Genomic DNA, 23,372 nt, shown 5'->3' with positions numbered 1-23,372 from the left:
CTGGGCTGGAGAGCTCAACAGGGCAGCTTGGAGAACAGACACTGGGCATTCCTCAGGACAGTTCTGACAGTGTCAGTAACTTAAAATTGCAAATGCTTGGGTTTCTGCAATGTATGGTGAAAATTAAGTAATTCTTGAGTCTTCTACAAATGGGCCTGTAAAAATGGCTTGTGGTATTTTTAGATACCAGAAAATTCAACTGTAGCAATAAAATATACAGCCTGGTGTGACCATTACAAAGGCAGAAGAGCAGACCTCAACAATTAACTTCATGGGAATTAGTCACAAAAGTCTGACAAACGCTTGGGTCAAACCTTTACATTTTACAGGCTCAGATTGTCACAAAGCTCACCTCAAAAAAGTATTTTACTATCTAAACCATTTCTCAACCCATGTAAAGGTTGTTGACGATCTAAAAGTATGTATTTATCATTTTGTATTAGTAACTTTTTTCCATATAAAAACTCCTTGCTGATTTATATTGATTATCATAAAAATTATTAGCATGAAATACTTGCTTTGAGGCAGGACTGGTATTTTCTTAGGTTCAGTGGACAGCCCAATGCGTAATTACATCTGGGCAGGTGAAGAACAAAATGGTGTTTTTAAATTCTGACTTACTCCTTTCCTGTTCTTGGAGAAGCCTGTATAGTAACTGGGGCAAGTGCAAAAAAGCTCATGATCCAAGAAATAATCTTACATAGTTTTATGCATGAAATGCTGCACCCAGAATAAACTCCCAAAGTGGAGAAATGCCATTTCATATTCATGATGAAAATCAGACAGGTCTGTTTATTCCTGGAAGGTTCTGAATGTATCAGCATTGCTTCACATTTCCTGCCATTTATTCTGACAAATGTTTATCCATCTGACTGGAGTATTCCAGCTGGAAATGTATGCATGAGTTTTTTTTAAATCATCAGATAAGTGTTGCAGCTGTTTAAGAACAAGTCTCAGGATAACACACTGTCCTCTCAAGGTCGAAATAAATAACCTGACAACCCTTTAAAGGAGCGCCCTTCCTTTACAAACTAAAGATATGGCATGGCGCAACTACTGCCCCAAGTGCTTGGGACTGACTCATTGGTGAAATCTAATCCTAAATTTAGGACTGAATTTTAATTCCTGAACAATCACTTCACATAAATTCAGTAGAGACTCGATGTATTAAAGTTTCCATGAAGTCAATCCACAGCTTACAAAGTTAGTCTTGAAATTTCCTTTGTGTTATTTCTGAATTACCTCCTTTATAAACAATTAATTCTTTCAGATTTAACTTTTTTTAGACTAAACTGCAGCTCTGAGAAAGGTATGTAAATAACTCAAGGAACCCTTCTGACAGCTCCTCTTCCCTCAAACTGAACGTGGCACTGACCAAGCCAACAGCAGTTGCAGGGCATGCTGGCACAAGCCCAGGTGCTACAGCCCCGAGAAGAACACTTCAGCTCAAACCAGCCAATTCAGACAGTTTGCTTTTACTGTGTGGCAGAGGATCAGACACACAGTAAATACTCAAAATTTTGATCACCAATGAGAATATCATATATTGTATTAATACAGAACCAATTGCAGACCAGTGCAGAATTGCCATCATTAGCTACATGTGCCAAATGAAAACATTCAGTCCTCAGTGTCTGTGAAATCACACACAGGACACTCACAGGTATGTCTTCTGTGTGTAATTATTTGTGGAAAAGAACAGTTTTTCCTTGGAAAGAGTTTAAGCCTCAACAGAAGTAATTCCCAAGCCTTCCAACTCTAAAGTCATGCTGTGCAGTTTTTCATCCAGTTCTTCAACTTTTAATTAGTTAAAAGGGGAAACTCCCAGTGTAAGGACTAACATTGCCAAATCAAAGCAGATGCTGCTTCATACTCTCCCAGGGGATTAGAGCCTGACATTTGGTGTCACACCATGTAAAACAACACTGTTATCAAAAGGAAACTCAAGAACACAGATCTTTGCAACTGAAATTTCTGTGGAAAAACATCTGAAGAAACAATTGGAATTTAAAAACTCTACAGTCAGCTTCTCCTAACCCTTTCATTTAAAAGGTTAGACAGCAATTAAGATTTTCATATTGATTTAACCAGAACAAAGCAATTAACTTTTACATTTCCAAAGTACTTACTGCAAAGTGATCAAGAAACAATGACTTTTACAGTCATGATACAGGCTTTACAAACAAGAAACTCTAGTAGTAGTTGTGTCAATTTTTGGTCAATAATTTTTGTTCTATATTCACACCTGCTGACCATTTCTTCTGACTAGTCAGTTTTACTGTATCACAACTTTAGGCATTAGTTGGCCATATATATATATGTATATATATATACACACACACACATGCTAGTTGGCCAAATAAACCTAGGATTTCAGTCAGATCTCCTTCAAGGACTTACAGAGCAGGTTTGTATATTTTATCTATACATATATTACATATATGTGTGTGTATATATGTGCCTGCATTTGTATACATACACACACATTTACAAAACTCCAGTAAGTTCTAGACTGCTCATGTCTGCTGAAAGAAGCTTTCACAAATTTCTTCAGAGCACAGAAAGGTTTCTGCCATTTTAGGCGTGTGCAAGGGAATAAAGTGTCTATAGAGAGTTGTAAACAACTGGAAAAAGCCTTGTGTACTGGAATGGTGCCTCCTGTGACTACTGCCCAAGGAAAGAGGCCATGGGGTCATCAGGTCTCTGTCTCTTCATTCTGTAGGCCTCCATCTCCTCTTCTGTTGGCTCCCTGGTTTCATACTGGCTGTTGTATGGTCTCTTCCTCTCATCTAACTGCATGATTTCTTTGATGTGGAGAAGTCGAGCTTCTTCAGCATTGAGAGCCTGAAATGAGAGCAAAAGGAATAAAAAAATCTGCAGTGAAAGTTAAACCACACAAACCCAACAATGAAGGTTTGTCTTAGATTCTTGTATGATGGACAAGGAGCAAGCACAAGGGTGGGATAAGCAATGCACATCTGTCTGGCTCACGCACAGCACATTTCACTTAATGCACATTTTTTAGTATTTAACACAAAATGATGGTAAAATGCTATTTAGTAAACAAGACACTACAATCTCTTTCCAAATGTCAAAATCAAGTAAGAAACTCACAGGACTTAACCTAAAATATAACTGTGATCTAGCAAGTGCAAATGAATTGTTCCTTACTTTTTGTTGTATGTTTGGGGTTTCAACTTTTAAATGTCATGCGCTATCTCATTCCTCAAACTATTACTGTTGCTGCTGGAAAAGAAGTTGCATTGTACCCTGCTTTAATTAAGCACAGTTTTAACAGGTTTCGTTTCCTCTCAGAGTAGCCTGAGGCAGGCTGCTGTGGCCAGGGGAGCACACTGCTGCTCAGCAGTGCATGGCTTGGGGCATGGATTGATTACATCAGCTGTGAGACTGGGCCAAGCCTGGGATACAAAGTGCTATGTTAAGATTTAACACTGCCTTGAACTCTCCATCTTTCTTCAATACACAAATCATTGTATTCTTCCATGTTTTTTATAGACCTACAGGTGTAATAGGTGCCTAGACATGAAATGTTCTAAGTCATCTGAATTAAGTCTTCGAAACTAAATACTTATTGAAGCTTTGCCTGAGGAATAGGGGATGAACACCTAATAGCATTTAAAATTTAATTTAGCTCAAAATTAGCATCAAACTACTCCATGGTATATCACCAAGAACTACATGATAGGCTTCATAAAAGTGATGTTGTAAAATATGTCATGTTCCTTTTGCCACAAAGCCACTGAAGATTATAGTGCACCTTTTTCAGTTTTTCTTGCTTCTTTTTCTCTTCACCCTCACTGTCAGAATTTGAGCTCTTCTTGTGCTTCTTCTTTTTCTTCTCTTTCTGTTTCTCTTGGTGGATCTGTAGGGTGGGAAACAAGTTACTGTTAAGATTCAACTTGCCAACATTCATAACGCCCAAACCACTAAATCCAAATTTCCATTAATGCTATTTGAGAGCCTGGTTTTCAATGGAGATGTTAATGCTCTAATAATGCAGTCTAGTAATTTTCAGGCTGATTAGGGCTCTACAGAATTTTGTAGATGAAATGTTGAGAAGAAATATCTGTCTTCCTGAGAAAGGTAAACATCCTACCTCCATCAGTGTTTTGGGTTTTGTCATGTGCTCTTCCTCCTCAGGCTGCTCCTCCATTAAACTTGCCTCTGTATTCTATACAACAGACAAGAACAAGGATACCTTGTTACTGACAATATCTGAAAGGGGCAGGACAAAAAAAAAGTCCCACAAATCACTGAAAAAAACAGCCTCCCTCAAAAAGCAAAACAGTCTAAACCTTAAGTAAGAATATTAATGCTTTTTAGCTCTTTCCACATGCATAAACAAGAGAATACTTACAGCAATTTCCTTCCCAGCTTCTCCTGTACAGTAGGAGTACTTGACAAAGGAGTGACAGCACTTGTAACCCCACTTTCCTTCTTTCCAGTATGAACCCCAAATGCACTGCAAGAGAGCACACCACACAGTTACTCCTGTAAGAGGCAGGCCAAAATTTACTCCTAAGCTGATGTTCTGGTAAGTAAATTAATTACTCAAACAGTCCAAAAGGAAGCTAAGAGAAATACTTTTGCTATTTTACATGAACCTTACAGGTACACTGTCAAAAAAGAATCACAACAGGATGTGGTCAACTTATATTCAAAGTGGAAGGTGAATAGAGTAACTTCCCCTTTAGTTTAAGATTGCCATGGCAATTCCTCAAATTTAAATCACAACTATGATAATTTGAAGTTTCTTCTTAAGAGAAAGTGTCACATTGACACAGGAGAAATGTATTTGGTGTATTAAATTGTATTGAATCCTCATATACCTCCAATGGGATGGTATTTAATTGTAAAAAATTTTAACACAACCTAGGACTTACTGTATGGTTGTTGATCTTCACATCCTCTTCATACTTGGAACAAGCAATAGCTTTCTCCTGTCCTTTGATGACTGTTCCACACCTAGAATACTCCACATAATCTTCTGTTTGAGCTAACAGCAGTTCAGCTGGGGGGGCATCTAAATGTTCTTGTCCGCCATACTAAAATGCAAATAGAAACGACACATAATAGTTTTGGAAAAAACACACCTTTTATATATAACTTTTATAAGTTAAGCAAACATTTCAAAAACAGCACCTTTGGTACCTTGTCAAGAAGGTACAAAAGTGGACAGTTTAATCTTTAGTGAAGAGCTAAGACAGAAATACATTATCCCCTACGGCCACTGGTGTCTTTTGGTGTTTAGTTTTGCGGACTTGTCAAGAAGGCACAAAAGTGGACAGTTTAATCTTTAGTGAAGAGTTAAGACAGAAATACATCATCTCCCATGGCCACTGTGGTGTCTTCTGGTGTTTAGTTTTGCGGGGTTTTGGGGCGTGTGTGGTTTTTTGTTTGCTTGTTTTTGTTTTGTTTTATGCTTGGAGAATGACAACAGTAATACTCCTCACTCAAAGCAGAAAATCTTTAGAGACCAAGCCAAAGACCAGCTTGGGTAGAACCAGAACAATACTTCCTGTACCCCTCCAAACTTGAATGTGGACATGGTTAGAATCCAAATGGATTATTTAGTTCTTTTTCAGTTGTCCAAGAATCAAGTTGCAAAATATAAAATAAGTATTTATCTAAAAGACTGTACCAAAAATTTGTGTCGAAAAGAAATTCAGATTTCTTCAGTGGAGAAATTCTGACAGTTTAGGGAAGAGTTCCCAATAATATCAATACCAGCAGACTTTCAAAGGTTCCTATACTAAATAAAATTCATCAATTGATGAGATAGTGTGTATAAATACAAAAATATTTTAAGTCTAAGCTGCTGAGAACAGCTGATGCCCTCTCACATAGGATTAGTAATCTTACTTGCTCCCCAAGACCCAGACTTCAAACAGAATTCCTATTAAATAAACCCAAACACATATTACCTTCTCTAGGATGCTTTCTTTCTGCTGTGCCTTGAAATCTTCTTTTTTCACTTTGAAAGATTTATAGAGGAGTTCTAATTTTGTAGGGTCTGCTTGAAGATGAACTTCAGAGCCTTTGTCGTAAGCCTCCCAGGCAAACACTGTGTACACAAGAGGTTCCACTCAATACTTTAAAACTGACACACATTCAAATTACATCCTTTAATTCTAAAGCAATTTGAAAGAAGGTCTTGATCTGTAAAGATTTATTTATTTCTCTTTCGCAAGAAAGCAGCATTGTTAAGTATTTTAAGTCAATTTCCTTCAAAAACCCCAACCCCAAAGCCCACTTACGCTGGGTCTGTGCCATTGAAATGGTATCGCCTGTGTAGCGAACGAAGTTGTCACCTGCATAACCAACTCTGCAGAAAAGAACACAATGCTTAGCATTTGTAACGTGACTTCCTCTCAAATACAAACACAGAAAGGCAAGTAAAAATTCTCTTGTGCACTAGGAATTTACAGAAGGAGAAGAAGTTGCATTCAACTTGATACATGGAACAAAAACCTACGCTCCCTGTAAAGCTATGAAAGCATTAGGCAGCCACTCAAAAACTGTGATGTCTGTGCTCAAGGGACACATGGCACAGCCCTGGAGTTCTGTCTCAGATGCCAAGCACTAGAAGTTAAACTTGGACCTAGTTACACAATAAATATGCATAAACTGTCTGTGATATTCCAGCACAGTGATTCTCACTTCTGGATTTCTGACCCTTCAATCCAGACCCAGCATATTTTTATATATATATTTTCTAATATATATATTTTTTTTTTACATGGCTAGTAAACTAGGCTGAGTTTAAGAAAGCTAGGGATACCTTTACTGCTCTCAGTAAAGTGAGACATTTGTGCACAGCCCTTGAAGAGATGCACAATCAGCACATGAAACACACACTGAGGATCAAAAAATGCTAGCAATCCAATTCCCCACTCTTTCATCTTCCCAAAACCACTGTGAAAAATTTACAATCTGCAAAGTTGTGCCAGAAATTTAGATTCAACAAAGGTTAAATTATGACTTGATAGAGAAGCAAAAGCATCTGCATCTAAAAAAAAGAATTGACTGGCCTTACTCTAGCTGGGGGCAAGGAGAGGTGGAAAGAGCAATATTTACTATCATTTAGGTACTGCCATTCTATTTTAGGCAGCAAGCTAATCCAATTACTGCTCTCTTAACACATTTTACTCACAGCCTGTTTGCTCTGTATGTTCCCAGCACAACACAGGTCAACTGTCTGACTTGGGCTTTAAGGGAGACAGCCAAGCGTGCAGCCAAAGGCCAGCCCATGGCAGCTTTCATTAAGCTATCCAGACAATGCAAAACTTTCACACCTTTTCTATGCAGAATCCATTAATAGAGGAGGAGATCTTATTCCTAACTAAAATATTCTGTTATGTACCACAAACTCACCACGCTAGTCACCAGAACCAAGAAACAAGGGATAAAGTTTAAGATTTGGTTACTGAAATATTTTACATAAATATAATTATTGTTTACAGGCATCACCTCTAGATGCAGCAGTGTCTTAGCCCTTGTACAGATAATTACACTAAACCATGGTCCACATGTCCCTGAAGATTAAGGGTCAGTCAGTATTACAAAAATACCACTTTTATATACTAAACCAAAATGTGTTCCTAAATAAAAGTTTTTTTCTAGGTTTACTAATATGTGTACATGTAACTGACTAGAGATTCATTAGCTAAAGGACATACAGGTAAAAGAAAATATAAAATTATTAATATAATTTTTAAGAGTTTTGTTGGATATACAAGCATGACCTCATTTTAACTTACTCATCTGGATTCTTGCCTGTGTTGGCATAAGCGTTCTCCCTCATTGCTCTTGTTTTGGGATCATAATAAGCTGAGTTTGGATCTAGGTTCCTCAAGTACTAGGGAAAAAAAAAACAACATAAAAAAACACTTAATGATTATGATTTTGAAAGAACTGAGGTTACTCTTGCATCCTGCAGTTTGGATGTTTTAAGTTCTATCTGTGCAAAACGATGACCTTGATGAAGTCAAGGGCAGGAGCAGAAATGAGCACAGACCTTAACTTTCAAACCCCTAGACCCATAAACAAAGTCATTAATAACTGAATGTGTAAATTTGTTGAAATTAACTCTCAGGAATACAGAGGAAGATCTGCACAGAGCTCTTTACTCACTTTGGCAATGTCTTCCCGAATACGTAGGTTTCGGACTGTGATGCGTCTTTTGGAGTCAAAGTTCTGCCCAGGCATATCGATGTCATCTGCATACTTGTCTTCATCTTCATCTTCACTGTTATGATCTCTTTCCTGAGAAGAAATGGAAAATTTCTAACTAAAATAGTTCCTTCACTCTGGAGACATGTACAAGAATCTGATTTTAGTGGTTTCCTTAAAATTCTGCAATCCCTGTAGTTACAAGGTGGCACGGTTTACCTGGGCTTAAGTGTGCTCTCAGGCTAATCTAGCATTCAACACTTCAGAAGCACTCTTGTTAAAGAATCTGCACTTCCTTCTATGGAAACAGTTACCCAAACTTAACTATGATGTATTAAAAAAATAGTTATTTTGGTCAAAACATACCAATCTAGCTATGTGCTTGCATCTCTAAGGTTTGACAACACATAGGAATTGAAACAAAAAGCTTCTTTATGAAATCCTACAACCTCTGCCCAAAAAAAGAGGTAGGCAGTGGCATGGACACAACCTTCAAACCCTTGTGCCACCCCTGTTTTACTGCTCCACTAACTACAGGTTCCTTCTTTGCCCATGGTGTGATGCAGTGGGTAATCATCTTACTGTCTGTGAATTTGATTCCTCTTCTCCCCACTGGTGTCTTGGGGAGTTCTGCAGCAAACAAAGAGCACATCAGCAGAGAAGACAAGACAGTGGGAAAAGGCAAGATGGCAGGGATACAAAGGGCAATCAAAGCAGAGCTTCATGCTGGATACAAAATACAATTTACCACTGGCCCCAAATGCAGAAACACTGCTACACAACATTCTAGCAGAATGCTCTTAGCTGTCTCTGTGACACACAAGCTTTGGAGAACTTTTTGCAGTATCCCCAACAAAATTTCCAATTCTTTGCAAGAACAGCAAATTCTAAAACTGCTGCTGTTATTTAGAGCTTGTTACACCTTTGAACACTGAGGATTTAGACTGTAACATTTCATATCTGGTAAATATAACCAAATTGCAACTCTGAAAGCTTAAAAATTAATTAGGGAGATATGTATTCAAGAATTTAATCAGGATTTACAGGAATACTAAGCATGAAACTGAAGGCAGAATTAAAGTTTGACAAACACAGCCAGATCTAATTTTTTAAACCTGCTTAGTCTTTAACTGAAAAATACTTGCAGCAGTGAAGATGGGAACAGCTGTGAGCCCTGGAACACAGAGCAGCACTGACTATGCAAATCAGTCTCAGTCCTCTCCCTCAGAGACAGTTCTTAAATTTAAGCACACTTTCCTTCCTACAGTTCCACTGATAAGCAGTAAGCATACAGAAGCCAACAGTGTTTGCTTCATAGAATGGCCATGAAAAGAGGAAGAATCTCTGCTGTTGGGGAGGTCAAAGCACTGTAGTCTGGGCTGGGTGGCAGATGGAGCTCACTGTGCCATCTAGTGACAACCCACGGGGGGACAGTACAGCCTCTGCAAGGAGGCTTTCAAAAACCTACTTCTGACCAGTAGCAATCTCTGGTTTTTCCCCCATTTTGTAAGTCATTGCACAGTGATTTTATCTTAAATCAATCTGCTTCTTCTTAAGGAAACACATTCCTATTCCAATTTATATTAAACATTACTAAATCAGTGCACAGTCATCACCTCAGCACTAGGCAGACCATCCCAATCTTTAAATAGGTGAAAAGCATTTCAGTACATGAGAAAAAATTACTACATGGAAAACAAGCTCTTCTGACCCAAAATTCCATGTCAATAATTCCAGCAACAATAACAATCACACAGAATTTCAGCCTGTAAGGAGAACACAAGGAAATTCTCATTTGAAAGAATATGCTTCAAGTTCTTGAGTGTGACACAGAACATGCTGGTGGTAGGAAAATCTTTAAATTACTGAAGGGCATAAAACCCAATAGCAGACCCTGTATAGAGAGTAAAAGAGTCAAAAAGCAGAAATAATCTGTTTTGTATTCATTCAGCCTAACCAAAAACAGATTAGCTAACCACTTACCACTTGCTCCAGCTTCCCTGATGCCAACTCCTCCTGAAGCTTTTGGGCTTTCAGTGTCCGTTTGGCCTGTGCAGCACAAAAATGCATTTATTTAAATATTTCTCCTTAGCACCAGATCTAATATCAAGAGAGCACACTGCAAGTGTCCCTCCTCCCAGCCCAGCCACACCAAACACTAACTCTCTCCCCAATAAATGACAGCCCCTACGTACCAAATCAACCTTGGAGTACTCCTCCACAATTTTCATGTGCTCCTCTGGGTTGTAGCCATTCCACCGGTCTCGCTTCCCGTCGTAATCAAACATCAGCTGAGGCTGCACGTGCTCATCTGGGGCAATATTCATGCCTGTGTATTTTGCTCCAACTTTCCTGGGTCTCTGAAAGAAAAAAAAAAGATCAGTCCATTAGGTTACTCACTCATGTATCCTTTTAAAATACTATTAATCAAGCACTTCCTCTAAAGGAAGTTAAATTCAGCACTGTAAGGCTGTGGATTGTAAATAAATGCAAGTAGTTCTGCACTTTTATGTAACACAACTGACTTCAAACTCAATAAATTGCTGTTTGTATTTTCTACAATTAAGGAAGCAATTAAAACAGCTTCTGGGGGTGGCTTCTACCTGAGATGAAGCAGGAAGACAGACACAACAGCACCTGAGTTAATGAAATTATTTAACAATAACATTTTCAGCTATTATTTCAGATCTTGTTACAAGCAGAATGGATGGATGACACACTGAATTCCATCACTTTCCCCCTTCATTAATAATTTCTTCAGAAATTTCTAGGCCGTCTCTCACTACTTGTAACATCTTCCAGAACAGCTTTTCCAAGCCCAGTATTTCATCTACAGCCAGCTGTTTTTCAGAGATGAAGCTCCCGTGGCAGCCCAAGCCATTGAGACAGGGCCAGCGGCGGGTTACCTCCATGCAGTCCTTCTTCTTGTGGGTGAGCGCGCCGCAGTTCTCGCAGGCTCCTTTGCGGTACCGCGTGGCCACGGCGTGCTGCGGGCAAACACAGCGTCAGCTCACACGCCTCCCAGAGAGCGCCGTGGCTGCAACACGCTCAGGGTGTGCCCTCCCCAAAGCCACACAGCTGCTCTGCCTGCTCAATGAACACTGCTGCCCCCCTCAAAAGCACACAGCCAGAAATCTCCTCCTCGCGTCACCAGCCCACATCTCTGTCCTGAGAAAGGCGCTCTGCGTACCTCCTGAACGCCTCGTTTGTACCAATCTCCAGAGGAGTTGTACTGCTTCTGCTTCTCTGGCTGAGGTCTCTGATGCTTCAGTGTGGGTCTCTTAGAAGGATCTATGTACCACGGCACTGAGGAGATGTACTGAGGAATATGAGGGTTGATATCTCTGTAAAAGATGTTGTGCAATGAACACGTGGCAGGGAAAAAACCCAAAACAACTCAGTCTAACAACCAACCCTCACGTTAAAGTTGAGGAGACAATAAATAATGAAGTTGGTACAAAGCACTACAAAATAAATACTCAGCTTGACAAACAGACTTTGTGACTTTGCTGCCACCTAATTCACCTAAACTCCTATCTCCAAATCAAATGGCTTATTCTGTGTAACGTTACTGAGCAAAAAAAAAATAGCAACATTTCTCAGAAGCAAGAAGCCCTGTAAGTAAGAAAGCACGGGAGAGGCAGCAGATGAGGTACACTGTGAAAGACCCCTGTGCTATGTTTTGCTCACTTTTAAAATACCATGTGTTATTAGCTTCATGGATGGGACTTTTTAGCAGAACTGTCAGTAGCTGACGGAAAATAAACATTGATCCTACGTTTTTCTAGAAAGTATCTCAATACTGAGATACTGAAATATTAAAATACAAAGTTAAATTATTTACTTTTACAGTATGTCACACTCAAATCACGTGTTACCCTCACAATTGCCCTGTAACCACAATACAAAAAGATATTTTTCCTCAGCAGCTTTAGAATATCCACAGCTTTAGTAAAACATACTTTCCTTCTTCATCCACTTCAGCAGGTGCATTCCCCAGTTTTCTCTGCTCTTCTAATTCTTTCTTTTTCCTCCAATCTTCCCTCGTCATCTTCTTTGGTTCCTCCAGGCTCACATCAGTTGCCCCTCCTGCAGGAGGGGCGTTTGCTACCGCACCTGAGGCCATTTTGGCTTTTTTCCTTAGCAGAAAAAAAAAAATAATTAGAAAACAAAACAAAAACCTTACAGATCAATGCCCTCTGACATCACAGCTCTTCAACGTGATTTTGTGTCACCCAGTGAAATGAGCTAACTCCGTATTACGCATTCCTGACATCCCTCTGTCCTGACAAACAAGCCCCACCGAACTGCCTCACTGTTAACCGAGGACCCGGGCCTGCGCCCACCCCGGAAGAGACGCGAGAGAACCACCGCGGGGAAGCAGCGCCAGGCCCGGGCGCAGGGCCGGGCGGGGGACACCAGCACTTGCTCGGAGCCTACAGAAACCACCCTGCCGAATCTCGAATCTCGAATCCCTGTCCCGAGTCCCGGATCCCGAGTCCCGGTCCGCTCCCCCAGCCCTGTTTACCCGCCAGGCCGCAGCGCCGCCCCACAATGCCCCGCGGCCGCGCTCACTTCCGGGGCGGAGCCACCTCCCCGTGTCCTCCCCGCCCCGCCCCAGAGCTCGCGTGCGGCCGTGCGCGAGCGGCGCGCTCAGCCAATCGGCTGCCGCGCGTGGGTCGAAGCGGCCAATGAGCGGCTCGCGGCCGGTTTAAAGGACGGCGCCGTTGGAGCTGAGGGCGCTCTGCCCTGTTGCAGTGGTTTGAGCTGTGTGGCTCCGGCTGTTGCTGTGCTGTCGCTTTCTGGGGTGAGCTGAGGGTTCGGGGGTAGGGCTGGTCTGGGACTGCGAATCTTGCTTTGTGCTTCAGGCTGTACAAAGAAAAGAAGTTTCTGCCAGAGAAAGGCGGTAAAGCTGGGGAAAGGTTTGGAGCGCAGCTGTGATGAGGAGGGGCGGGGAGCGAGCTCAGCCTGGAGAAGAGCAGGCTTAGGAGGGGCTTTATTGCTTACTACCGTCACCTGAAAGCAGGTTCAGCCAGGTGGAGACTGATGTTTACTTGCAGGCAACCAGCAGGACAAAAAGAAATCGCATAAGCTGTGCTGGGGGGATTTAAGCTGGCCATTGGGAAGAATTCCTGGCAGAAAGGGTGGTTAGACGTTAGAACGGGCTGTGCCGGGAGGCGGTGGAGTCGCTGTCCCTGGAGGTGTTTAAGGGAAGGCTGGATGTGGCACGCGGTGCCATGGTGGTGTTTAGGTTGGACTCGATTATTTAGAGATCTTTTCCAGCCTAAGTGTGGTTCTGAGTTTTCCTGCAGACCTCTTTAATGAGGAATTGCTTGTTCACCTGTGAAATGGCAGTAATGAGCACCAATAGGACCTTCAGACCTGAAGGTCTTTAGCTGAACTGCTGTTTAACTGCGGGAAGTAGGGGATTGTTTCCTTGTCTAGAGACCAGTATGTGAGAGCTCTGTTGTTTTTAATGGGGCTTGCTTAAAAAGTGTGATGTGTTGTGATGAGACAAGTGATAAAAAGTGTTTTCCCTTTTTTCTCTATGGACTCTACAGGGTAGCCTCATCAATCTGAAGATGGCAACTCTGATCTTTGTTGATCAGGAGAATAGTGAACTTCGTGCTCCCAAGAGTCAGCTGAAGCTCCCTTCAGGATCTTGTGCGTATTTGCTGCCCTGAGCCAGTAAGGGATCAAGTGAAGGGCATAAATCACATTTTGTTAGTCACTGCTTTTAATGGTAACAGTTTTCTATTCATAAATCCACTTGCCCAACTAATTCTTCTGAGCTCATCAGGTGGTATAAAATAGAAGATAACTCTGTGCTTTTGTCATAAGTATGGCTTATGAGTTATAGATGGTGAACAGTGATTTCCATGTCAGCTAGTTTTCCAGAATGTGCACTTACTTAGGCAAGCTTTAGGGTTGCTGAAGTTTGGTTTTTTCTTCCCCCCCATTCCAGCAAAAGTCTTAGCTGAAAGAACACAAGTTAACACTCCACTTCCTAAAAAAGCAATCAGTACTTCTCCAGTCACATCTCGCTCTGTCAGAAAGGCACTTGGAAATGTGAATAAAACTGAAGGAGTCACAAGCAAGATGGATAAGCTAAAACAGAAAAATCAGCCTTGCACGGTGAACAAAGTGAGTACAACACACTTATGCTGGGAAGGAGGGGAAATCCATAACTGACCTGCCTTTGAGGCTTAATTGTGATATAATTAAGCACCACACAGGTGCTCCCTCACCCCCTCTTTGATGAGATAGGGGGTGAGAATTGGAAGTGTGAATGTGAGAAAAATAATAGGCTGAGATTAAGGCAACTTAATAATTAAGAACCTCAAAGAAAAACAAAACCAATTCCTTTCCAGCTGTTGACTAATGCCTTGCCAGTCCCAGAGCAGTGGTAGCCCTGCCTCCCACCAGTTTTCCTTGCTGAGATGCCATGGATGCTCAGTATGGGATATCCCTCTGGGCAGCTGGGACCACCTGTCCTGGCTGTGCACCCCCAGCCTCCTCCCTGCGGGGTGGGCTTGTGAGAAGCAGAGAAGGCCTGGACTGCAAACACTGCTTGGCAATAGCTGAAAGAGCTGCTTTCATCATGAATCCAAACATGGGTTTATAAGAATTGATAGGAAGAAAAATAACTCTATCCAGCTTAAAAGCAGGGCACTAGAGAAAATAGTCTGAGTTTGTCTTATCCACACCTCAAGAGTTACCTCTTCTAGTGCAGTCATCTCTTACCACCACACATAGTACTGCACTACACAAACTCAGCTGAAACATTTGCCCATCTTCCTCTTATTTGTGTTGGAAGGCATTAGAATTTAGGCCTGACAGGTATGCTCGTCTGTAGACCTGAACAGCACAAGAAAGCCACTACAAATATTCTACAGCAGCTCAAATTATGTTACTTCCTCTTTTTATGACTAACAAGAAGACTGGATTAGAAAGCTGTCATACAGTGGCTGAAGAAGAATGGCCAGAAATAGAAAATATGTTTCCTTTGGATCCTCAAGGTAAGACTTGTTGATGTAATTATTAAAATTAACAATAAAACTTTTAATGAGTGGTGACATTGTTCCAAGAACTTGTCCAAGCTACTGTGGCACACAAGTCAGCATTGCATTTCTCCTGAATCCTTTCTGAAACACAAGGGTGCTTGCTGCTTCTGAAACACTTGAACAGGAATGAGGTGATATTTCTAACAGTAATGGCTGTGCCTCAGATGTGTTATTCTGAGTCTCTTATTGTGGTGCCAGGAAACACATTCCAAATAACCAGGTATTACCTTCTTAGTTAATTAAATAGTGACTAGTAGATAGACTATTCAAAGGAATACAGAAGAGTGTGCCAAGATTTGTAACTGAAGAGATTCCTACTGCTCTAGGATATCATAGTTGAAGATGGAACTTCTAAATCTGTTCTTAGGCCAGCCCATTTCAGATATTCTCAGTCCTTCAAAGTGTGTCCTAAAACTTTCCTCTTCATGTGGATGTGTGTGAAAACTACTGTGCCAAAGGCTGCTGTGTTGATGAAACATACAAGCTTTGCTTGCTGAAGTTACTAACTGCTTTACATTAGCAGTTCTATTAGGGAGTCTAGTGTTTTCATCAGGGTTAGTGTGTAGGATTTCATGGACAACTGAAAGGTGTAACTGCAGGTAAATACCCCATAAGAGGAAACTGTTGTGTTGTTTTAGGTTGGCTCCTGTTTAATTTAGTCTAGACGTTTGCAGCTTTCCAGGCTACTGCACACTTAACAGTCTTTCTCAAACAGACTTCGAGAGTTTTGATCTTCCTGAAGAACACAAACTAAGCAATATCAACCTGTGTGGTGTTCCCCTCATGGTGTTTGAAAGGACATATGACAGATGTGTGAACATGGCTTCTTCACCAGTGAAGATTGGAGAGATTTCATGGGAATCCAGTAAGTGGAAGCTTTGCATGATGTTCAGTGCCCATCAGTGGTTAGGGCAAAAAGCCAGCTGGCTACAGCAGTGAATTGCTGCTGCTGTCTGAGCTACCAGAGCAGTGCACCAGTATCAAGCAGCTTCTGCTGTGTAGCCAAGCTCAGTGTACCTGGCCAACGCTGCCAGTTCAGGCAATTGTCTCAGAGTAGCGTCACTGACTTGTGGCTTAACCCAGCTGCAACCAAGCACCACACAACTTGCTCCTCTCCTGTGGGATGGGAAAGAAATCAGAAGAGAAAAGGTGAAAAAACTGATGCTTTGAAATAAAAGCAGTTTTGATAACTAAAGCAAAAGCCATGCATTTAAGAAAAGCAAGACAAGGAATTCATTCAGTGCCTATCAGCAAGCAGGGGTTTAGCATCCTCACAACAGCAGATTTCATCTCATGTAATGGTGACTTGGGAAGACAAGTGCCATCACTCCAAATGGCTCTCCTTTCTTCTCCCCATAGCTTTGTCTGTTGAGCTTGACACTGTAGGGTCTAGGATACCTCTGGGCCTGTTGGGATCAGCTGTCCTGGCTGTGCTCCCTTCCAGATGCTTGAGCACTCCCAGTCTCCTCCTCACTGGTGGGGTGAGGAGCAGAAACTCTGTTGCTGAGCAGTGCTCACACAACTAAACCATCCCAGAGTTCTCAACACTGCTTCCAGCACAAATCCAAAACACAGCCCATACCAAACACTGTGAAGAAGATTAACTCTACCCAGTGAAAGGAGTACACTGAGCAATCTTTTGTGGTGCATGGCAAACTGATCAGTTAGGTGGCATTGGCTTATACAATGAAGCAATATTTCCCTTGCTTATTCAAGAGGTTTATGCTGAGCTGCTGGGAGCTAGCTTATGTTTGTGTGCATTCTGAGTTTGAGAAACTGATTTGATTTATTTCTAACTTTCAGACTTGCTACAATCAACTGCTGACTTCCTTGCTACCCTGGATGAGATTATTGACATGCCACCTCCAATTTATGATGTTTAATGTGTGTTCTGAAGTTTCTTTTGAGGTCCAATTTCATATAGCTCTATATTTTAATAAAGGCTAGTTTAACCTATGTGCTAGTGTACTACTTTTTCAGTGTCCCCAAGATGTAGGTAGCAAAACAGAGCTTTGAGGAGGAGGTAATCTGACAAGCAGGTGAAGCAGAGCCTGGATAAGCTCCTAAGCAAGGCAATAATACACTGTTGTCCATATCTAGGAGTTGGTACCTGCTGGTTGGAGTGTGTATGATAGGCAGTGAGGTCAGGATTTCAACCTAACTTGATCCATTAAACATGCAAGGGTTTGAACCAATTTCTGTATCTAGTGTAAACACTAGAGCTGGTATTCTTATGGTATTTTCCCTTTGAACCTGTTTGCTCTTCACAGTGGGTAAGTGGTGTATGTTGGGTTCTTATGCAGCTGTAGACTACTTTTCACAGAAAAATGCCTATAAGGCACTGAATGTGGCTACACAGTGCCATCACATGGCCTCTTGGTAGGCAGCCACACAGGTGAAAACACATTGGTGTGTGAGGCTCCAGAGAGCAGTGGTATGAGACACAGTATGGAAATGACATTAACATAAATTTAGGTAGTAGCTTTTTGTATGTACAGACACCTCACTGGGAGAGAAGCAGTACCTCATATGTGTTATGAAAGTTTATCAGGGTGAAATAAGATTTTTTGTTACTTTAAATATTCATTATGTTCAAAAACCTAGATTGCTTTGTACAATCAAATGAGCCTTTTGGGCCATGTCCTCATGTGTGTATACATGCACATTAAAACATTTAAAATATGCTTGTAGAATTTTGTAGTAAACTGAACAAGCATAATGTTTACAAAGGTGATAATTAAACCATTTCAGATTCACAGGCCTCTTGGTACTGATAGACTTTAATCTTGGAGCTTAAATACTCGTTATTTGTAGGGCTGGAGGAATGGGTGTGCAGAAAGATGGGGTGAGTCAGGTTTGGGAACATTGGTGGTCTGTCTGCACAGGGATGAGTGCTGCTGTGGTGTAGAAGATAAGATTGTAGTGGTAGGATTAAGTGAAATTTGCTACAGTGAACCTCATCTCAGGCTTTTTGCTCTCATTACGATTTCTGTCTAATGCAGATCAAAGCTTTTGCTTTTATGAAGCTTAATTTTGTAAACATTCATTAGAAAGTTCCACTTGTTTCAGCTGGCATTTATTTTCCTCATTTATTTTTCAACTCTGACTGAGATTAAAGGGAAATGCACATTCCTGAGAATTTCTGGGACAAAGCTGTGGTGAGACTCCATCTGTGGGTGGAGTTTCCTGCTCTTGGTGACTCCCAAGAGTTCCCAGTCACAAGGTACTGTCTTCTCTTTGGAAAATGTGAAGTGATGGCCTCAGAGCTGCAAGCCTTCTCCATGCCAGCCCATGAAATGCTGGCACAGGAGCACTGGGAATTTTGTATTGCTTCAGGTAGGTGTTAACATGGACTTCTACTGGTGACTAAAAAAGTCAGCTTCCTTAACTGCTTTAATGTTGCTATAACACACACAGCTTTTTATACTTACCAAGTTATAATTTTTCTTGGGATATTGTCAGGAATACTAACTTGATTTCAAAATGCTGTTTGAGCACTTTCCTCCACAACAGCAATTTTACTAAAAACTGCTTCTAATGTTGGGGTTTACTTGCTTGATCAGTTTATGCTTCCTGCAAAGATCTGAGATGCTGGGGATTGTAAATGCGGCTGTAATCAAAATGAATGGCTGTAATCAAAATGAATGCTTGTGTGGTGGCACCCTTTAATAGACCTCATGGGTACATGATTGGGAGCTCAGGATTGTAACAAAATGCACAGAGCAGGGACCTTTTCAGTGGGTTATCACTCTGCAAAAGAACTGTTCTGTCTGTGAGAGTCACTTGAAGCCCTTACCTGAACTTCTGTAAGGAGACTTTGGAGATGCACATGAAAAAAATCTCTTAGCAGGCTCAGTAAAGTTCCTTCAGTGCACATCAGATACTCCATCCTGTGTGCAGAGTTCTGGCAGTGGGTGGCACCATGCAGCCTTGTTAGAGCTTCTCCTCCTGCAGCCTGAAAGCGCTGCTGTGGTGCTGCTGCCTTTGGTACCTTGCACACCGTGTAGGTGCCTGTAATGGCTTCATCGCCTCGTTAATGGGAAATGGAGGATACGAGTGGGCACTGAGGAATTCAGAGTGCCCTTACCCTGTGACTCCAGGGAGCAGTCCATCAGTCGAGCACTTTTTATCTTCCGTTGTTTAAAAATAACAGGAATGAGAAGCCTGGAGGCAATTGGTCTCTCTAGGGTTAGCAAAGCCATGAATCTCGTAACTTCCACACAAAAGCCATGGCTTCTTCCACACAAACTTCATAGCTCTTAAAACGGTTAATGTGCCCCAGAACACACTATTTCTGGTTTATTGCCGCACAACGTCCCTGCAGGGTGAGTACAGCTAAGCAGTACTGCTGCCCCTTTCCTGGAGCCTTTTCCTCCTCTTGTTAGGAGGGAGCGCCCCGTACCGAGCCCTGGGACCCGCAGGTGGCGGGGGGGATGATGAGACCCTGGCCGCCGGTGTTGTGTAACTGCGAGCGGAGCCGTGACTGGGAGCTCCGGCGGGCCGGGGATAAGGGGGAGCCCTGCGGTGCCGCTGGGACCGGAGGCACGGAGCAGCCCCGCTCTGCCCGCCGGGGATAAGGCGGAGCCCCGCGGTGCCGCTGGGACCGGAGGCACGGAGCAGACCCGCTCTGCCCGCCGGGGATAAGGGGAAGCCCCGCGGTGCCGCTGGGACCGGAGGCACGGAGCAGCCCCGCTCTGCCCGCCGGGGATAAGGGGCAGCCCCGCGGTGCCGCTGGGACCGGAGGCACGGAGCAGCCCCGCTCTGCCCGCCGGGGATAAGGGGGAGCCCCGCGGTGCCGCTGGGACCGGAGGCACGGAGCAGACCCGCTCTGCCCGCCGGGGATAAGGGGCAGCCCCGCGGTGCCGCTGGGACCGGAGGCACGGAGCAGCCCCGCTCTGCCCGCCGGGGATAAGGGGAAGCCCCGCGGTGCCGCTGGGACCGGAGGCACGGAGCAGCCCCGCTCTGCCCGCCGGGGATAAGGGGAAGCCCCGCGGTGCCGCTGGGACCGGAGGCACGGAGCAGCCCCGCTCTGCCCGCCGGGGATAAGGGGAAGCCCCGCGGTGCCGCTGGGACCGGAGGCACGGAGCAGCCCCGCTCTGCCCGCCGGGGATAAGGGGAAGCCCCGCGGTGCCGGCTGGGGCACGGCGGCGGGCGGGGTTGGCAGCCGCGGACGCTGCAGCAGCATCAAGCCGCCTCTTTCTGGGGCCGCAGTAGTCCGTGTGTACCACGCATCCCAGGGATACACAGAGCCCTCCTTGATGCGGGATGCACAGCCTTGTCTTCCCGCAAGGCAAAGCCTGAGCCTTTCTGCAAAACGCAAGCAGAACTTTCCCTCTGAGCAGGGCCAGGGCCATGGCTGCCCAGCCACAGAGGGGGCCTTTCCCCGTTTGTTACTTTACTTTTCTCTCCACTGCTGCTCAAATTTCTTCTGACATCTAAGCAAGATACTGTATTAGTCTTCTCTAAATAGTCATCTGCTGGATGTCAGTGGGTTTTAGGAAAAACCCCTGGAAATACTCACTTTTCCTGGAGTGTTTTCTGCTGCAGTGTGCATGTCCCCTTGAGAAGGGGGAGAGATGAGCCGTTCCCTCAGTGCAGCGGGTCGGGCTGAGCTGGGGGCATGCAGTGCAAATCTTCCCCTTCTTTCCTCTCTGGTGGGCTGTCCGCAGAGACACAGCCCAAATGTGCGCCTGGCCCTGCGGCAGGGGACGGTCCTGGGACTGTTAGAGGACAACCCCGGCTGCAGGACCTGGCAGCCCTCAGCTCGGCAGGGCAAGCACGCAGCTCTCCCAGCCCGTGGGGTGGTTGGATATCATGGCCAGTCTCCCTTCCGAAGTGGCCTGGGGTGTGAGCAGTTCCTGTGTCAGAGGTGCCAAGTGGCCTGGGCTGTGAGCAGTCTGTGCCAGAGGTGCCTGCAGGGCCTGGGCTGTGAGCAGTCCGTGTGTCAGAGGTGCCTTTGGGGCCTGGGCTGTGAGCAGTCCCGGTCAGAGGTGCCTGCGGGGCCTGGGCTGTGAGCAGTCCCGGTCAGAGGTGCCTGCGGGGCTGAGGAGCAGGCTGAGCCGCTGTGCTGGGCACGGACACGGAGCTGGCTCCGTGTGCTGCTGAGCCATCGTGTGTGAGAGCTACAGGCTGTGCTCAGGGCAGGTCGCAGCAGGCGCAGGCACCCTCTGTGCCGGAATGTCCCCATCTGGGAACATCTGAATCCGAAATAGGGGTGTTTTCTTTGGCTGTTGTTCCAGTGCAGGTTCTTCAACGTCTCTATGACTCAGTTTTGGAATGAGAACAAAAACAAGAGAAAACCGAGCATGAATCAGCTATTATTTGGCTTCAGTTTTCTGTAAGCCAGGTGACCAAAATCATTCCAGCTTCAAGAATCAATAAATTAACATCATGTTTAACTAACCTGTTGCCTTGTTCTTTAATCAAATGTAAGGTGCTGCTGGATGTATTAGTTCAGAGGATTTTGCACTTCATTCAGCATGATAGCAATCTCCTGTTAAAAATACAATTAACCACAAGTGGGTTTCTGTACCTGCTACTTGTGGAAACTTCAGCAGCAGAAGTAAGTTGTGATCCTCTCTGACGGATTCTGCTTATTTTCAGGGAATGTATCAAATTCTATTCACCTAAACATATCCAGTAGCAAACAGCTCTTTTCTCTGAGCTTCTTCTCAGTTTGAAAGTTTTGTCTGTACTGTTTTCTTCCTGAGGCTGTTTAGGTGTTGTATAGTCCTTGTCCATCATATTCCTTCTTAAATAATACACAACCTTTGAGAGCTGTTTTTAGCAGCTTTGTTTAGTTCCTTTGCTGGGAATAGAGCCTGTTACGTTTCTTCTCCTGGATTTTGTGAAGGAGCTTATACATTTTTAAAGGTATTTAAAATTGTCAGTTAAAGAGTCCCCTTATTATGAAACCAAGACTACTAATTCCAAAGCTGACTTAGAAAAAACTTGCTATGTAAAGCAGTTTGTGAATGCAGTGCCTCATGGTTCCAAGAGTGTGCTACCTCTCAAAGCATGTGTGAGAAAAAAAAGCCAAAATGAAAATGAGAATGGGAACATTCCTGTGGAAAAATTTATTCCAACAGCACAGCACTTTTCTAAGAATGATTATTGCACTGGACGATATTCAAAACTTGCAAGTTGCAACTAGGTTCTGGATTTTGCTTTTTACCTTCTACCCCGTCTTGCTCCAGACATTTTTTTGTTCAGATAACAAGTTCTCAACAGCTTCTTTCAGGGATTAAAAACCTTCTTCTGAAGTATTTTCTTCTGTGCATATCTTCCCATGCCTTAGTCTGAGTTTCTTTTGAAACTAGGAAGGATCTGGAAATACTTTGCATTGAGATCTGGTTGCTTTTGTGGGAGCTCATCTTATTCTTCAGGTGTGTCTTGGTTCCCCCACATGGTGTGTGTGACTATACTGTGATTCTTAAGTCTTTTGCTACAGTGATTTGATGCTTTACAGAAGATTATTAGCTTCTCTGGGCAAGGGCCTTTTCTATTGCTGGAACCCAGCCAATTCTGTCTGTCATTCTCCAGATTTTTTTTTTTTTCAGTTGGAATTAGCATCCTAGTTTTCTGATTAATACAGAGAGCAAAACATCATCTGTCCTCCTAATATATTGAACAACAGGTTTGAAACAGTGGACAACACATAGGAATCAGATGCTTCACCTGTGGAACAGATAATCCTTTAAGTCCCAGTTTTGGAATCTGCAAAAGTTGGTGGGGATTCAGTGCTTGTGTGACTGTCCAGGCTTAAGGCCCAAATGTTGCTCCTGGCATTGCATCCAGGAGTGCAGCATTTTTATGTGATGGGGAATACTGTCAAGTATATAGATTTCATTTTTAACTCTGCCTGTGTGACTTCCCTCCCTAGGTTCTCTTTTTAGATGTAATTTTTGTGCCTGGAGGTTCATCTAAAAGAGGACTGGGATCTCTTTAGTACCTATCCCCAAAATGAAGATCCTCAGAACTCATGCCGTAATATGCTGCTGAGTTGGGGTGGCACTGGTGGCTTATGGTTCTTCTGTTTGCTGCAGATGATTCTCTGATGAACATCTGTTTCTAGGCAAGTAGATGGAGTCCTCTCTACCCCTAAACTAAGATGCT

The 23,372-nt window shown here is 43.3% G+C and overlaps 2 protein-coding genes across 6 annotated transcripts; one reads left to right on the top strand and one right to left on the bottom strand.

Moving 5' to 3' along the window:
- Positions 1-1,147: 1,147 nt before the first annotated feature.
- Positions 1,148-12,783, bottom strand: SLU7 (SLU7 homolog, splicing factor). 4 transcript variants are annotated; one of them, XM_041487989.1, is made up of 16 exons: positions 12,722-12,783; positions 12,156-12,332; positions 11,384-11,537; positions 11,100-11,180; positions 10,389-10,553; positions 10,177-10,242; positions 8,776-8,823; positions 8,155-8,286; positions 7,782-7,879; positions 6,279-6,346; positions 5,946-6,085; positions 4,905-5,066; positions 4,379-4,483; positions 4,118-4,192; positions 3,779-3,883; positions 1,148-2,844 (listed from the first exon to the last, which is right to left on the bottom strand). In XM_041487989.1, exons 2-16 carry the CDS (start codon positions 12,317-12,319, stop codon positions 2,665-2,667), a joined length of 1,743 nt encoding a protein of 580 aa, XP_041343923.1. In that variant the 5' UTR covers positions 12,320-12,332; positions 12,722-12,783; the 3' UTR covers positions 1,148-2,664. The 4 variants fall into 4 exon arrangements, with proteins under 4 accessions (XP_041343923.1, XP_041343922.1, XP_041343924.1 ...); XM_041487988.1 differs by lacking the exon at positions 12,722-12,783 and adding an exon at positions 12,540-12,698; XM_041487990.1 differs by lacking the exon at positions 12,722-12,783 and adding an exon at positions 12,634-12,691.
- A 153-nt stretch (positions 12,784-12,936) lies between these two features.
- Positions 12,937-17,213, top strand: PTTG1 (PTTG1 regulator of sister chromatid separation, securin). Of its 2 annotated transcripts, none has more exons than XM_041487987.1 (6): positions 12,937-13,000; positions 13,755-13,857; positions 14,159-14,337; positions 15,134-15,212; positions 15,973-16,122; positions 17,061-17,213. In XM_041487987.1, the coding sequence occupies exons 2-6, from the start codon at positions 13,776-13,778 to the stop codon at positions 17,138-17,140; spliced, it is 570 nt and encodes a 189-aa protein (XP_041343921.1). In that variant the 5' UTR covers positions 12,937-13,000; positions 13,755-13,775; the 3' UTR covers positions 17,141-17,213. The 2 variants fall into 2 exon arrangements, with proteins under 2 accessions (XP_041343921.1, XP_041343920.1); XM_041487986.1 differs by having other exon boundaries at positions 15,131-15,212.
- Positions 17,214-23,372: the final 6,159 nt, after the last annotated feature.

Source organism: Pyrgilauda ruficollis, unplaced genomic scaffold, assembly GCF_017590135.1.
Source record: "Pyrgilauda ruficollis isolate IOZ18807 unplaced genomic scaffold, ASM1759013v1 scaffold86, whole genome shotgun sequence".
Lineage (NCBI taxonomy): Eukaryota > Metazoa > Chordata > Aves > Passeriformes > Passeridae > Pyrgilauda > Pyrgilauda ruficollis.
This window is presented reverse-complemented; position numbering and strand designations above follow the sequence as displayed.